This window comes from Lampris incognitus, chromosome 2 (assembly GCF_029633865.1).
Source record: "Lampris incognitus isolate fLamInc1 chromosome 2, fLamInc1.hap2, whole genome shotgun sequence".
Classification (NCBI taxonomy): domain Eukaryota; kingdom Metazoa; phylum Chordata; class Actinopteri; order Lampriformes; family Lampridae; genus Lampris; species Lampris incognitus.
Genome location: NC_079212.1, coordinates 27,381,523 through 27,398,014, shown reverse-complemented (window position 1 = coordinate 27,398,014; position 16,492 = coordinate 27,381,523). Strand labels below are relative to the sequence as shown.

The 16,492-nt window shown below is 46.5% G+C and overlaps 1 protein-coding gene across 1 annotated transcript in view; it reads right to left on the bottom strand.

Annotated features, from left to right (window-relative positions):
- samd11 (sterile alpha motif domain containing 11) overlaps positions 1–13,224 on the bottom strand; it is a 39,372-nt gene extending 26,148 nt beyond the window's left edge. Inside the window, exons 1-4 of the mRNA XM_056299133.1 lie at positions 12,990–13,224; positions 4,932–4,990; positions 2,620–3,250; positions 1,291–1,382 (exon numbers count right to left, since the gene is read on the bottom strand). Of these exons, the coding sequence (XP_056155108.1) occupies positions 1,291–1,382; positions 2,620–3,250; positions 4,932–4,990; positions 12,990–13,224 (1,017 nt within the window). The remainder of the gene's footprint in view (positions 1–1,290; positions 1,383–2,619; positions 3,251–4,931; positions 4,991–12,989) is intronic.
- Positions 13,225–16,492: the final 3,268 nt, after the last annotated feature.

Here is a 16,492-nt window from a genome sequence, read left to right as displayed (position 1 = left end):
AAATGATGAAGCTTGGTCCAAATGACCTCAAAGATATCATCTGCTGTATATTTGTTGTTAAACTGCACCAAGCAATGCAAAGATGAGAACCCGGCCAACTAAAAATGCCTTCTTACCCTTAAAACATACCACGCTTCATTTCTAAAACATTCGGTGGAAAGCTCATACAGCCATAGTACATGTCCACCGCCCGCTAATGAAACTCCCTTCACATCATCTAGTGATTCGGTCTGGCTGAAGTCTTTGTGTCAAGCTATGGGTCTTCATTCTTGGCTGTAGGGAACGTAACCAGTTTACCTGTATCACTCAAACACCTCCAGCTTATCTAAACCGCCTTTGCCTTGCGTGCCTTGCACACAATAATCAGCAGTAGCCATGCTCAGTAGCTCACTAAGCCTCTTACACCCTTCCCTCAAGATTAGCGCTTGGGACCGACGACAGATGCGCTCTGTGGTGATAAAAACACACATGTACACTTGCGCACGCGCACACACACACACACACACACACACACACACACACACACACACACACACACACACACTTGTACCCTGTCGCACCTGTGTGAATAGATTTGGCGACGGTGAGCCGGCAGTGTGCTCACTCAAAGGTGATGCAAACACACACACACACACACACACACACACACACACACACACACACACACACACACACACAACAAACAGTGGTGGTTCCATAATGGCGACACCTGTGAGGCCTGCAAGCCTGGCATGATGCCTCCAGCCCAGGTCCTGGGGGACAACGCAAGGCAAACAAAAGTTCGGTCAACAGCAAGGTGAGGAACTGGGAGACCGAGACAAAGGAGCCCGGCCAACGACAGCCAACGTCAAGCAGCCACACTAGATTACCCAATACCCTTCAATGGAGGACTGTTCTACTGTTGGTTCTATGGACGGTTGAAACGTGATTTGATACCGAGGCTGAGAAATGTCAACATCTCCAATTTGACTTGTGTGCCTTTCGAGCGGTTAACATCATGGTCAAAATATACGACAGTTCTCCCAAGATGCACACATATTCACACGGTTTTGTTGGGCGAGGCATGATTTCAATGTGCAAGTTGAGTTCTTGACCACCTTCGGTCAGTAAAGCATGCACCAGCCGTACTCGGTATATACTGAAACCTCCAGCTGCCTAAGTCAAACAAAATATAAATGTTTGGAGTTGCTTTCTCGAGTCCTCGTGTTGACAGCATGCGTAATGAAAAAGCAATGCAAATGACAATGGCAGGGGGGAAATGACAGGTCAGAGATACAGTGATATTCTTACCACTGGGGATGAAATTCGACACCCAGGACAATCACAGATCGGAGGATGTACCTGTAAGATTCCTTTGGACATAAGAGTCTTCAGACTTTTTCCTGTGAAAAACACAAAGCCATTTTTCAGTGAACGTGCACAAACAGCACTATTGTACAGCCAGTGGACTCACAACCTACCTACCACAGCAATATAAGAATAAGAATAATAGGAGCGTGTGCTATACGCCCCTCACTTCATCAGCTTGAAATTCAACATACCCATTGCTAGACGTGAGTTGTAAAGTGTAAAGTGCTCAGGCTTAAAACCAAGTGGATACCTACATCCGGCCACATAATGCAAAAGGAGTCACCTTGTTCATTCTCTTAAAACAAATTAAACTTGTATCTGCATAACTCTATCTACAGTCCGGTGTGGCTACACTGCACACAGCACACTACAGCCATCGGTCTATAGGCATAGAATGAAACTATTAGGCTGTCATTTATGACCCAGGGGTAACACCCTCCCTCCAATACATCTTACAGCAACGCGTGTCAGTTCTGCATGAGTAACCTTGTGTAAGCGTGAGTGTGTGTGTCCGCGCGCACGCGTGTGCGTGCGTGGCATCTAAGTGTAATTTTAAATGTGAAGGTCGAAATAGCTTTGCCTCGTATGTTCAATATACTACTAAAACAATATGACTAACGTATATTCCGTCCACGCTTCACGAAGCTGTAACCATACATTTCCACGCGTTTAGACGGAGGACGCTTCAGAAGAAGAAAACACACATCTGGCTACCTGGATGAGTTACAAAGACGATCACAGCCCCGACATTAAACACCATTTATGACGTAATTGGGGCAATCAAAACAGTAATTTCCCCCAAAAAATGCCTCACGTATACTCAACATGCGATCAGTAAAAGTGTCAACACCCATGCACGAGCGCAGCTGCATGCGCTCAACGCAGCGTTGCAGTACCCAGCAGAGAAAAGTCTCGCAAGAGTCACGCAACAAGGTATTAATCTGAGTATGGATGCGTTTCACCTCAGTCCCCGAGAGCAGCCTACACTCCGGACGCTTGGTTTTGTTATACGGTCGCTCCCCCAAACTGCACGGCTCGTGCAGTAAGCCTCCGCAGACGGAGCGTGGATCCGCGCCTTTCCTCGTCTGTCTCCTTACGCGCTGTGTCTGGCTGTAACCCTTTCACTACGAAACGCGGCACTCGTACCGGGGAGAACCGAACCCCTATCCCAATAAACGGTGTAAAAGTGCTCAGTGAAGAGTGGAGGTGCCCCCCCCCCTCTCAATGAACACGCCAAAGAGTCAGAGGACAAGCGAATGCCCGTCTTACCTTTGTGTCTAATACTCCGTTTCCAGTCTTTGGCAGTCTCCCGTCCACTGACGAACTGGAACTCGTTCGGAGTGAGCCACTCGCCGCGGTATTTAATTGAGGGTCCCTTACTACCTTGACACAGCTTGTTGATGTAAAGCAAAGCCTTGTTCTCCCCGCACTCCACCTCGATGCAGGGCTCCCCGTTGTCAAAGAAGGGTTGGAAGTCGGGGATAGACGAGAACCTCTCCAGCATCAAGTCGTCCGTGTGGTGGTGGAGGTGCTGGTGGTGCAGCGCCGAGTCGTGGAGCCCCAAGTACGCGCGGTGATGGGCGAAAATGTGGTCGTAGGGCGGCGGATGCGGGGTCACAACGGGGATAGCGGTGGCATTTAAAGGGGCCAGGTATTCGGACTGGTTGAACGCAGCCAGTGCCATGTCGTCCCCGTCCAGCCTCTCCTTTTTGATGGCAGGCATGTTAGTGGGAGCCGAGAGGCCGGCGAGCAAGTGATACGCGGAGCCGCTCGCCCGATCGCCAACTTGACGCGTCCTCTCCTCCTCTGCGAGTTGGCCGGGGGCAGACTTGAAGACGCGCCACTTTGTGCGGAGGACGCGGTGCCGCCGTGTCGCCGTGTGACAGCGGTGCGGTCTTCGCTTGGTCCGACGGACGGATTATTGCCATTCACTAGTTTCCAGACTCACGGCTTCGCTCGCATGACGGCTCTCACCGCGAGCGCGTCTGCCTCCCACATCTAATCAGACCCGCTCTGTTAATACCCGACGCGCCGGGCGGCCGCTTAGCCCCGCCGTCATGTTACCTGCGGTGATCATTGGCCCCGTTATGGCTGCACCTTAAGCGTATGCAAGGTTTACTCCCGGCTTAAGTAGTAGTAGGGGACTTTTTTTTAATAAACGCGCGTGCAATATTCACTCATTATGGGCCATATAGGAAAAAGGGGATGAACGTCAAAATACACCCAGAAATGATTACACTCTTATGGCACCGGGAATCGATCACAATACACTTCCGTAGCTTTATAGAGCCAATTTAAACAACATACAAACGTGAGCCGTGTTAGTGTTAAACTGATTAAGGGCATGCATGCGCTTTAATGGGTAACTCGTGGGGTGATGGGGGGTGGGGGGGAGTTTGTGCAAAAATCAACGCTGTTCGTGAAACTTTGGAAACAGTTGTTTTCAACCCTGTGTACGTCTTTAAAGTCACGCTGAAGTTCGTAGACCCAGACCAAACAAGATTTGCACTCTCCGCCGCCTCTCAGCTTGGCCCATTTAAACAGCGGAGGTTTGGCGAGCGCCAACATGCGAGGGGGGCCCGCGACGGACGTCGTTTTAAGGCGTAAAACTGGAAGCAGCCACGGCTGTTGAATAGGCGAGGTAATGAAAATGTGAATCCAGAGAGAAAGACGTGTTTGACCAAAAGATCTTCAAAATAGTTTTGTTTTTTTGTTTTTTTTGGTCTGCAAAAGTAAGACTGCACAAGATGAACATGAAAACTGATCTAAATAAATAGATAAATACAAAAAATGAATATACAAATAGATCAAATGAGGTCTCTCGTGACAATTTAGATGCCTCTTCCAAAAATAATCAAACACGTTAACTAAATAACTAAACCTGTGAAAGGAAAAACAGCCTCCGCTCCAGAGGCGATGGTTCATCAACACACCAGATGACAACAGCAGCAGGTAGGTAGAAGGTGGCCTCGCTGACGCCATTCAGACCTCACCATGACAAACCCACTCAGATTCACGCAATTAACCTACATATTCTCACCCATCACGTGCTTGGCACGAAATCGCAATATGCTCTTTCACTTTTGTTCCTCATTAGGCCTTCTCTTTTTTTTTGTAGAAACTCAAACCTGGACAATTTCAGTAATCTTTTGACAACTCAGCCAGATAGGTGTCAATTAACTGCAAGAGAGGCATGAATCCATTAAACTTGTGCTGAGACTTCGGCATATGAAACTGTACTTTCCAGTTAAAACACGGGGGAGGGATGGGATGCAGAACCACATCTGACCTCCCGTCAGCGGAGAACCACCCAGGTGGATCTGCCGCCACCGACACATGGAATAGCCATTCCAGGGAGCAGAGGTGGGGTCCAGAGCGCCGTGTGTCGGGGACCTACTATAAATCAGGCCAAACGGCCTCTGACATACACAGGAAGGAGGCACGCTGCACCGCAGAGGGAGGCGGCGCGGGGGAAGGCCCGAGACCACAGTCTGACCAAAATTGGAACATGGCTACGGCTACGGCCATGTGGGCGGACACACACGAGACGTTTTACGAAAAACACACATTGGCTACTTTACCAAAGAGATGACGGGCCGTAAATTGACGTCTTTCTCTTCAGAGCTGACGTCCAGATGTTCTGCAGTCGGAAAGAAAAAAAGAGCAACGATTTTAGTGGTTCTGGGGTTCTTGAGTCATTTAAATATTCACAGCTAAGGAAGCCCACGTTGAAACACAACACTTTTTTTTTACAAATACACAGGATGTAATGCAATGATCGTCGAGCTGTGTGTGTGTGTGTGTGTGTGTGTGTGTGTGTGTGTGTGTGTGTGTGTGTGTGTGTGTGCAAAAGCCAAATTCAGCCTAACTGTTGCACTAGCCCATGTGCTGATACAATGTAGCAACATTACAGTGGCTACTGTAGAAACTGTATGCCGTCATGACCCAGGCAACGCTGTCAACTGTATTACCTGATCTAATCGCTTGGCCGAAAGTTAGCCATTATCCACCAACAACTGCTAAACTGAACACAGCCTGACAAAAGGACTCATCCACCCTCCCCTTTCACACACACACACACACACATTTACCTTCTTTTTTTTTTTACTGAAAATGTGTGTCCCTTTGCACCTTTCAGTTAGTATACTTACAGAAACACTGACATAAATCTCGAATTGTTGACATTTATGGTCTCTGCACACAAAGCTGTTTGCAGGAAGTGGAACCTGAATTCTCATACGAGAATCCCTTTTTGATTCTATCTTTATCAAATCTAACCACTCACCACGCTGTGCCGCCCCCATGGAAAAACTGCTGTGCATGTGTGTGTGCGTGTGTGTGTGTGTGTGTGTGTGTGTGTGTGTGTGTGCGCGCGCGTGTGTGTGTGTGCATGCGTGCGTGCTACGATGCCGGGGATTCACCACTGGGAGAGCCCAGGTGAAACCTGTCCTACAGGGGACCTATGTGCCCCCTCCCCAGCCCTGGCACTGACTCATCCACATTCGATAACAGAAGCACGACGTGTAGGGGTTCCCCAAACTTACAGCTCGACGACACCCCAACTTTCACATCTCCAAAGTAGGTTCGGTGTATAGCTGTGAGTTTGTTTTTCCATCAGCCTCTCTGTCTGTTTCATCATAATGTTTAGCGTGGGGGTTGAAAATCTTACTAGAATCTTTCATGCTTTTCATAATCATTAGGCACGCCGTCCTGTATTTTCAGAAAACAAACCCTGACCCCAAAATCCTACACCTGCCCCCGCACCCATGGAGATGCAATGAAATCATCAATTCAAGAGAAGACCTTCCTCTGTCGTCGTACGATAAATTCTGACGCTAATCTTTGTTGTTTACTTGTACATTTGTTTGCACGCCCTCTGAAAAGTTCTTGTTTTCTACTAAATGACGGGGACGCAAGTTTATTTATTTTGATCCTCCTCTATTTGGCTGGCAGGTAGGTACAGGTTCATGGAGGCAAGTAGGCCCGCGAGTAAACTGGCAACTTTCTGGGATTCCCAAAGTTATGAAAATTGGAAATATTTGTAGACATAGCGCAATTGATATTTGACTTTTAAATGAGTTACGACGAGAGCAGCTCTCGCTTTTACTACAGAATTTGAAAGAGTCCCTGTTGTTGTTACACATACAGGGACTTGGCTCACTTTGGTTATGAAAATCACTCAGATCTATGGGGGCCGGACCAAACTGGTCAACAGCAAGGCTTACACAGAAACCCGGGTGTTTTTCACGGGCAATATCTGGGATTTGCGATTGGACGTCGCCCCCAAAAAAGCCCCGACCGTTTCTAAAACGTTATTTGAAGACCGCTTCCTCTTTCATCGACCGCGCGTCGTCCGTCGGGTGTCCCCCTAATGCGGCCCCTGCCTCTGCGCCGTTGTTGGCAGCGGCCCCGGAGCCGCAGCGCTGCCGGCGGGGGAGAGAGGTAATAAATAACCCGGGGAGAGGAGCAGAGACCGCCGGGCGGTGCACAGTCTGACCTGACAAATACTCACTGGAAAACCATCAGAGAGAGAGAGAGAGAGCCCACCCCTAGCGCTTGGAGCCAGCCTTTCAGACATGAGCTGCAAAATATATAGGCCTACCCCCTATCGGAAAAAAAAAGCAGCGTCTCTCTCCCTCTGTCTCTCCCCATCAATATCCAGACACCGTCGGAGACACGGCGAGAGTAATTAACTATTTAAAGCGAGGTATGAATTTCCTCAGAGGGCCCATGGAGAATATCCGTTTCATTTTCTGCGCGTACACGTGGGAAGAAAAAAAACAAAACGTATTTTCAGAAGAAAGAAGGTTTAGTAAAACACTAATAAGTGTGAACATCTTGACAGGGAAATTGATGTCCGTTTCTTTGTATACTTTTGTGCTGATGGTCCTGGTAATTGATTAGATCACATGACTCCAACCATTTTTACACCAACTCAGTGTTGGTGCTTGTGTATGTGTGTTGGGTGGGGATTGGGGGTTGGGGAGGCTGGAAACACCCAACTGTCAGGATAACGTGTCTTAAAACACCCCGAATGTATTAAAAAAAAGGTGGTGAGACTGAATCGGAAACGTCAAGAGAGGTGGTCAAGTTTCGCCCGATCGGGGTGAACCTCGGTTTTCAACATGAAATTCACACCAATGCTTAGTCATCTTCCAAAGTAAAAAAAAATGTCTTAATTTACTTCCTCTTTGTTTGTCCCGGTAATTTAGGTTAACTATTGGAAGTAGGGCAAGAGCACCCAAAAGAAATAAACCGCTTTCAGAAAAAGGAAGGGGCAGCGTCTGAGTGACGTCACAGCATCGCTGTCGCTATGGACGCGTCACAGAAAGTCAGACATGCGGAGCACGGTAGGCAGTACGGCATGGCTGTGTTTTATGTACACCGTGGCACACTAGAAAAATAGGTGAAAACGGCAAAAAGAAAATATGCAATAAACGAAGAAAATTACAACAAACGGCTTAATTCTAATGTAGTCTAGTGCATCCCATGTCTGACTTTCGTTTGCTGCGAAGCTTCCGCTTCCGCTCGGGATGGGCTAAAAATAGCTCATGGACGCTGCCCCATTAATATACCTAGGCTAATGTCGTTTATGCTAGCTATAGCTCTGTTTCATAGGTTAATGAAGTTTATACTAGCTATAGCTCTACTTCGTAGGCAAATGCAGTTTATGCTAGATACATATATCTCTGCTTCATAGGCTAATGCGGTTTATGCTAGCTATATCGCTGCTTCATAGGCTAATGCAGTTTATGCTAGATATATCTGCCTCATAGGCTAATGCAGTTTATGCTAGTTATATCTCTCCTTCATACAGTAATGCAGTACTGTTGCTTCATAGGCTAATGTAGTTTATGCTAGCTATATCTCTGCTTCATAGGCTAATGCCATTTATGATAGCTACTATGTCTCTATTTGCTCTTATAAAATATATTTTTCCCATTCATTCTTTGCTCTCAAAACTCAGTAGTTATGCAGTCGGGTTAGCACTCCTTTTTTTCGCTTTCCGGCCCAAATATTTTGGCGTTCAGTATTACAGGTTTTTTTTATTTATTTTTTTTAATAAAGGGACGAATAATGCCAAGAACCACTTTCTGGAATGTGCGCAAGACATGTTGACTATAGAATAATATACACACACTTTGTATTTTTCTAACGCAAACTATGATATTTTTATTTTTTTTTAACCAGTGTACTTTTAAGACACTCAATTTGGTACTTTGTTTCGTCTGATTCGTCTGCTGCTGGAGCATCTTAAGCACCCCAGCATGTTTCAAAATTTCATGCTCAGTATGTGTTTCAAATCAGCATACTATATTGGATGTTTCTCAAAACACTCAACATGCAGTGTTTCGGGGCACTGTGTGTGGTCTGTAAACACCAGTAAACTCAGACTTCCCCTCAGCTGGTATGAGGTTAGTTGCCATTACTTTTGGGGTTTCAAGACCTTAACAGTGTATGGGTGCAGAAGTGTTAAGGAAATTAAGTGTCGTTTTGTTTTTGTTGTTATTGAGGCCCAAGCGTCAAAAGCATGTAAAAATAAGTATTCAAATATTGCTCACAAAGACGTGTTTTCAATACAGAACGACTGTGCAAATAACAGAGCGCTCTAGCTTCTGACTTTTTTGAGAGTTGGCGAGCTAGCAGGGTAACATTAGACCTCAGAGGGACTGAAGGGGTTTATGCTTTCGTGCCGGCGCCCTTGGCCTCCCTCGGCGGATCTCAGGGGTCAGGCGGCTGTCTGTGATCCCACACAGCGGCTTTTCCACGTGGGATTTATTTCCTTACTGGATGGGCAGGCAGGCGGCCCAAGAGGATTCTCATTTTAGACCAGCGTCTGTAGCTGTCAACGCCAGCCGACAGAGGCAAGCGGACACCCGACCCCACGAATCCTCCCTCAACACTCCGCTTTAGAGCCCCCCTCCTCCCACACACACAGGCAAGGCACATGCAGCCCTCTCTCTCTCTCTCTCTCTCTCTCTCTCTCTCTCTCTCTCTCTCTCTCTCTCTCTCTCTCACACACACACACACACACACACATGCACGCACGCACACACACGCACACATGCACGCACACACAGGCAAGGCACATGCAGCCCTCTCTCTCTCTCTCACACACACACACACAAACACACACAATGCAGCATACATTTGTTCGTTCAGTTTTTAGATTTGAAACTTTCAGTCATAATATGATTACAGTGAAAACAATACGGCATTGAAAGTCTACACGACTGTTAATTCAGTTTTTGATTGTTTTTTTTGTTGTTGCTTCAAACACGATGATGCATCTCATTGACTTTCTGCCCGTATCTTTGATAATAATGGCCTCTGGTAAACTAAAAGCTTCAACAAGCAACCAGCCAGGTCTATCTGGCACAAGATGCATGGCGCCCCCCTTCTTCCCCGGCACCGTTAATAATTTGTGCCGTAAAAAAGATAGCATGCCTCTCTGAGTTTGTGGGAGTTATTGGCACAATATTCCCCGCCATATTTGTGCGAGGCAGTGATAGGAACATAAATTATTTCTTATCTCTTCCGCAATCCATTTTTCAAAGGGCTCACTCTGTGTTTGAAGGGTAGCAGCGCCAACAGCCAAGCCCAGATAGCAGGCTACATTAGCCTTCAAGAGATCCCACTTACTGATCGCAAACAAAGAAATATGAATAACATTCATAGATATGGACAGTGCCATGCACCACCACATATAGCACCAAACTAGCTTTGGATCTGGCTATGGTGCAGCACATCTGATTTTCTCAACAAAATAACTGGTTGGTGTTGTGACTCGACTATGACTGGACGTCGTTGAGAGGTTACAAAGTTGTGCAGATAGAAAGCACAATTTGATGTTGCAAAAATGTAATCTGTAAGTTAAACCAGGAGTCTGTTGAGATTCTATGAGACAAGGCAAAGACACTTAGGCTATATCAGTGTGTTGATTTGAACTTTGAACTTTTATGAAAGTTGAAAGTACAACAGTAGATGGCCACCATTTCTAAATATTGGAAAATAGCAGTCTCTTTTTTCAGATAAGGAACGTATTATTACACTTTAATAACTTCTGAATATCTCTGCTGTATTAAGGCGACAAGCGTGTTACTTAGCACAAAGTAGTTTTCTAATGCATACTGAAGCAAATGGCTTTGGAAAATGGTTAAAGAATCAAATTCAAAATTTAACTGTTGTTCCTTCCATAACATGGCCATCAAAAGGCTGAAGCATATCTTTTCCAATAAGGTATAACCTAAACATACTCACAAAAGAGAAATTCCATCAAATTTCCATTAAACTCATCCCATGCAGGCTAAAACGCTCCACATTAGGTCTGAACAGTATATCGTTTCAGAATCAACATTGTAATATTCACATTGCAAAGGCTCATCAGTCACATAAGACTAAAACTCTTATTGCCTGACAGCAAATGAAATCCAGGGTCAACTACTTTCAAAGAAAAATATCCTAGCACTTTTGGCAAATAATATAATTATTGTGTTTATAGACTTCTTGCACAACTGCCCTATTTTCCTCTCTAAAATCATCCTAATCATTGATAGAGAAATCCTTTGCAAATGTAAGTTTGATAGTTAAAGCTGCATATATCTGTTAAAACTATGTAACTCCTTTTTATTCTTTGATATTGCAATACATTTTGCAAAAATCCAAAAACAATATTGATTTTTTTTTCAAAATCATCCAGCCCTATGTCAAAGTTTTGATTTTCTATATTTAGTGTTGAATATGGACAGGGATAAAGGACAAATCATAAGCATCAGCCCCTCTTTTTGTAAAGCGTTAATGTCTGCTTGCAAAGAACAAACCCCAGCCCTCCCAAGTTGGTATTGATTTTTTTTTTTTCCCCCTCTGTGTGATGTGAAACCAACAATCAGCCCTGTGGTTGGAAATAGCCCTGAAACTGGAGCCTGGACGTCGATGAGTCGCCGACACGTTTCAATTAGCGAGTCGCCCCGGCCGATCTGTCCCCTGGGGCCACAGAGAGCAGAGGGGTGCGGCCGCAGAGAGCAGAGGGGTGGGGCCGCGGAGAGCAGAGGGGTGGGGCTCGTCCTGGCATAGGTCCACATATAGGGCTATGTTACCTCAAATTAGCTTAGCATACGTTAGCTCGGTGAATTTAATGAAGCGTTACCACCGCCGCATACAATCAGATGTCTGTGAATGTTCTCATTCATCCAGGTCATGGTTATCCAAAGGAGTTGAATCAAGTGCAACTGGACTTGGTATATATCCGTGAAGACGTTTCGCCTTTATTCAACTCCTTTGGATACAATCAGATGTTGGTAGACAGGCAAAAGAGAACTAGCGTAGAAGCACTTGAAAGGCTCTAGTAAGCCAAATCTTAGAATCTATGATTTGTTTTATCGTTTAAAACATTGACTAAGCTATTTCTATGCGTACCATAATTGTCCTGTCTGATCTTGCGCATTAAGCATTGAAGGAGGAAATATCGTGTAACATGATTTGGAGGCACACAATTCACGGTCCGCTGAACTCACAATCTTTCAACAAGCCCTTCCAGAGAATGGTCTTCCCGTTGAAGAAAATAAATGGATCCAAGCCCATATCAATATCAGCTCGTGTTGGAAAGTATCTTCACTGCATTATCTAACGTACAGGTGGATTTTTACAGTGGGTCCAGTTTTTTTCCTTTTTATCTCACCTGTGAGTGTGTGCTTTTATTTCTTGGGTATTCATAGGGCTATTTGGGCTGGACTATGCAGAGGGTATCATCATGTTAATTACTCTTTTACTTTTATCCAAGAAAGTGAATAAAATATTGCAAACACGTGTTTGGTGGAATAAAATTTCACTTAAGTAGATACCTAAGTAAAATATTTAATTGTTCCATCCACTGCATTTATACATGTGGAATAAATATGATTAGGCCTCAAAAATCAACTTTTAATTAATTATTCATCCAGGTATTCCAACGGAGAATTTTGATATTTGGTTATGTTGTAAAAGCACAGAATTATGACAACATCTCAACATGTCACATTATTTTTAAATAAAACAGGATAAGTATAGATTTTGACAGGCTTTGTGTGTGTGTGTGTGTGTGTGTGTGTGTGTGTGTGTGCATGTGTGTGTGCGTGCATGTGTGTGCGCGTGTGTCAGTTTGCAGGTCACCCCTTCTCTCACTCTCGGCCATGTTGCCATGTTGCTTCATCCTCTGACAGCTCTCATCAACAGCAGTCAGCTGAGTATGGAGTGTGCGCACATCTATGTGTATGTGTGTGTCTGCATGTGTATTTTTTTCTGTGTGTGTGCGTGCGTTTGTGTTCAGCATGACGTACATCCTCTACTTGAGCAGGGGTAACGGTTGAGCCACAGGGCCTCAGCAACAGCTTTCTGCCCCCCTCTCTCTGCTCCCTAGCCCTCCATCCCCCTTTTGGCTTCTTGCTCCTTGACTTGCAGCCCTGAATCAGGCAGGCTCACCGCAGGCTCAGCCCCCATCAGCAGCCCCCCCCCCCGCCCAGGCCGATCAATACAGCTCTTCGCCTTTCATCTGACCAGAGCTTTGGAGAAGCCACACTTCCCAAAGAAAACCCAAATACAGCACTCCCTCTTAGGGTTGCTTATTCTCTTATTCTCTAGTGTTCAAAGACATTTTTTATCACCTCCCTGGAGGACTGCAGGTTGCCAGCCTGCCTCAAAGCCTCCACCATTATCCCTGTCCCCAAAAAGCCAAGGATCACAGGCATAAATGACTATAGACTTGTTGCTCTGACGTCTGTAGAGATGAAAAATGTTGAACACCCTGTGCTGTCCCACCTCAAGTCCATCATCCCCCCTCCTGGATCCACTACAGTTCACATACGGAGCCAACAGGTCGGCAAACAATGCAGTCAACATGGCTCTCCACACTATTCTCCTTCACCTGGACTCTCCTGGTACCTGCACCAGGATCCTGTTTGTGGACTTCAGCTCCACATTCAATACAATCAGCCCTGCTCTCCCCCAGAACAAACTCTCCCAGCTCCACGTGCCCCACTCCAGCTGCAGGTGGCTCACTGATTTCCTGACCAACAGGAGTCAGCACGTGAAGATGGGGAAGCACGTCTCAGACCATCAGATTATCAGCACCAGTGCCCCCCCCCCAAGGCTGCGTCCTGTCCCCACTGCTCTTCTTGCTTTACACCAATGGTTGCACCTCCAGATGTCAATCTGTCAAGCTTCTGAAGTTTGTGGACAATGCCACCGTCATCGGACTCATATCTGATGGTGACGAGTCTGCTTACAGATGGGAGGTTGACCACCTGGTTTCCTGGTGCAGCAGGAACAACCCTTAGCTAAACCTCCTGAAGACAGTGGAAATAGTGGCGGACTTCAGGAGAAGCCCAGCCTCCCCCCCCCCCCCATTCTGTGTGACTCCCTAGTTACCACCGTGGAGAAGTCATTCCATTTCCTGTGCACCACTATCACTCAGGACTTTTAAGTGGGAGTTAAACATCAGCTCCCTCATCAATAAAGCACAGCAGAGAATGTACTTCCTGCGGCAGCTGAAGAAATTCAATTTGCCACAGACAATGATGGTGAAGTTCTACACTTCCATCGTTGAGTCCCTCTTAACCTCCTCCATCACCGTCTAGTATGCTGCTGCCATCGCCAGGAACCAGGGCTGGATGCAGCGAATCATTCACTCAGCAGAGAAGGTGATTGGCTGCCACCTCCTATCTCTCCAGGACCTTCATGCCTCCAGGACCTTGAGGTGGGCAAGGAATATTGTTGACAACCCCTCCCACCCCAGACACCACCTTTTTTGAGTCTCTGCCCTCTGACAAGAGGGTGAGATCCATCAGGGCCAAAACCTCATACCACAAGAACAGTTTTTTACCTGTTGTAGTAGGACTAATCAATAGCCCCCCCCCCGACTAATCAAAAGACCCCCAGCCCCCCACTGTCAGACCTACCTTTTTTGGGGGGGGTTTCTCCCCAATTGTACCTGTCCAATTACCCCACTCTTCCACCCCCTCTGCCGATCCGGGGAGGGCTGCAGACTACCACATGCCTCCTCCGATACATGTGGAGTCGCCAGCCGCTTCTTTTCACCTGACAGTGAGGAGTTTCACCAGAGGGATGTAGCACGTTCCCCCCTCCCCCCGAACAGGCGCCCCAGCCGACTAGAGGAGGCACTAGTGCAATGACCAGGACACATACCCACATCCGGCTTCCCACCCGCAGACATGGCCAATTGTGTCTGTAGGAACGCCTGACCACGCTGGAGGTAACACGGAGATTCGAACCGGGATCCCCATGTTGGTAGGCAACGGAACTACGCTACCTGGACGCCCTATCAGACCTACTTTTTGCAGTTAATATTTTTCATTTGGTTCCGCGGTGTTGTAGCGGTCTAAGCATCGGCTTTGTGTCGATGCAGTTGCCCACTGGGGACCGGGGTTCGCGCCTCGGTCTCGTCAGATCCGACTATGGCCGGACTCGATGAAGCAGCAATAATAATTGGCAACGCTGTCTTCGGGAGGGGGGCGGAGTCGGCTAATGTTCGTCACATGAATGCGTCTCTGTGTGTGTCGGAAAAAGCAGTGGTTCGGTCTGGATTCACCTTGTCACGAAAGCGGGTAGGCGTCTCCTTCGAGATGGCCGGCCGGAGAGATGCAGTTGGCGAACGCATGCTGTACGAGGGTGGTGTTTGAACTGAAATAGGGATCGATTGGCCACTAAATTGGGAGAAAATCAGAAATTATTTTTTTAAATTATTTTTTTCTAGATCTGTTTTATTTGTGTGTGTGTGTGTGTGTGTGTGTGTGTGTGTGTGTGTGTGTGTGTGTGTGTACTTTTGTTTTTGTATATACACTGATGAGCCAAAACATTATGACCACCTATCAACCCACTGAGGCATGCACTCTACAAGACCCATGAATCGTCATCTGGTATCTGGCACCAAAACATTAGTTGCAGATCCTCAAGTCCTGTAAGTTGTGAGGTGGAGCTACCGTAGGTCGGACTTATCGGTCCAGGAAATCCATCAGCTACTCAAACGGATTGAGAGCTGGAGAATTTGGGGGCCAGGTCAACACCTTGAACACTTCATCATGTTCCTCAAACCATTCCTGAACAATGTGTGCAGTGTGGCAGGGCACATTATCCTGCTGAAAGAAGCCAGTGCCATCAGGGAATACCATTGCCATGAAGGGGTGTACCTGGTCTGCAACGATGTTTAGGTAGGTGGCACGTGTCAAATTGGCATCCACATGAATGGCCAGACCCAGGGTTTCCCAGCAGAACATTGCCCCGAGCATCACACTGCCTCCACCAGCTTTTCGTCTTCCCACAGTGCATCCTGGTGCCATCCCTTCCGTGGGTAAATGGCTCACATTTACATGGCCATCCATATGATCTAAAAGAAAACAGGCATCATCAGACCAGGCGACATTTTTCCACGGCTCCATGGTCCAGTTCCGATGCTCACGTGCCCATTGTAGACCCTTTCAATGGTGGACAGGGGTTATCATGGGCAGTCTGACCAGTCTGTGGCTACACAGCCCCATACGCAGCAGGGAGTGATGCACTGTGTGTTATGATACATTCCCCCGTAACCATCATTAAAAATGTTTGTGACCACAGCAGACCTTCTGTCGGTTCAGACCAGATTGGATAGCCTTCGTTGCCCTCACCCATCGATGAGCATTGGGTGCCCAACATCCTGTCTCTGGTTTGTCCCTCCTTAAACCACTGTGCTGACCGAGAGCACCACACGAGCCTTGCCGTTTAAGCGATGCTCTGACCCAGTCGTCTGGCCATAACAATTTGGCCCTTGTCAAAGTCGCTCAGGTCTTTACTCCTGCATCCAACACACTGACTACAAAAACTGCTGGTTCACTTACCATCTAATCCACCCAGACCTTGACACGTGCCCTTGTTTGGAGATGATCAACGTTATTTGGTTCACCTGTGAGTGATCATAATGTTTTGGCACATCAAACTTATTTTACTTTGTTTTTATTTTATCTTATTTTATTCTCTGTACCAACACCAAGTTAAATTCCTAGTGCATGTAATGCACATGGCAATAAAATAATTTGATTTTGATTTTTTTTCTGTTATGTATGTATGTATGTCTCTATGTACATGTAGGTTTGTGCACAATGTTAGAATGCAGGCT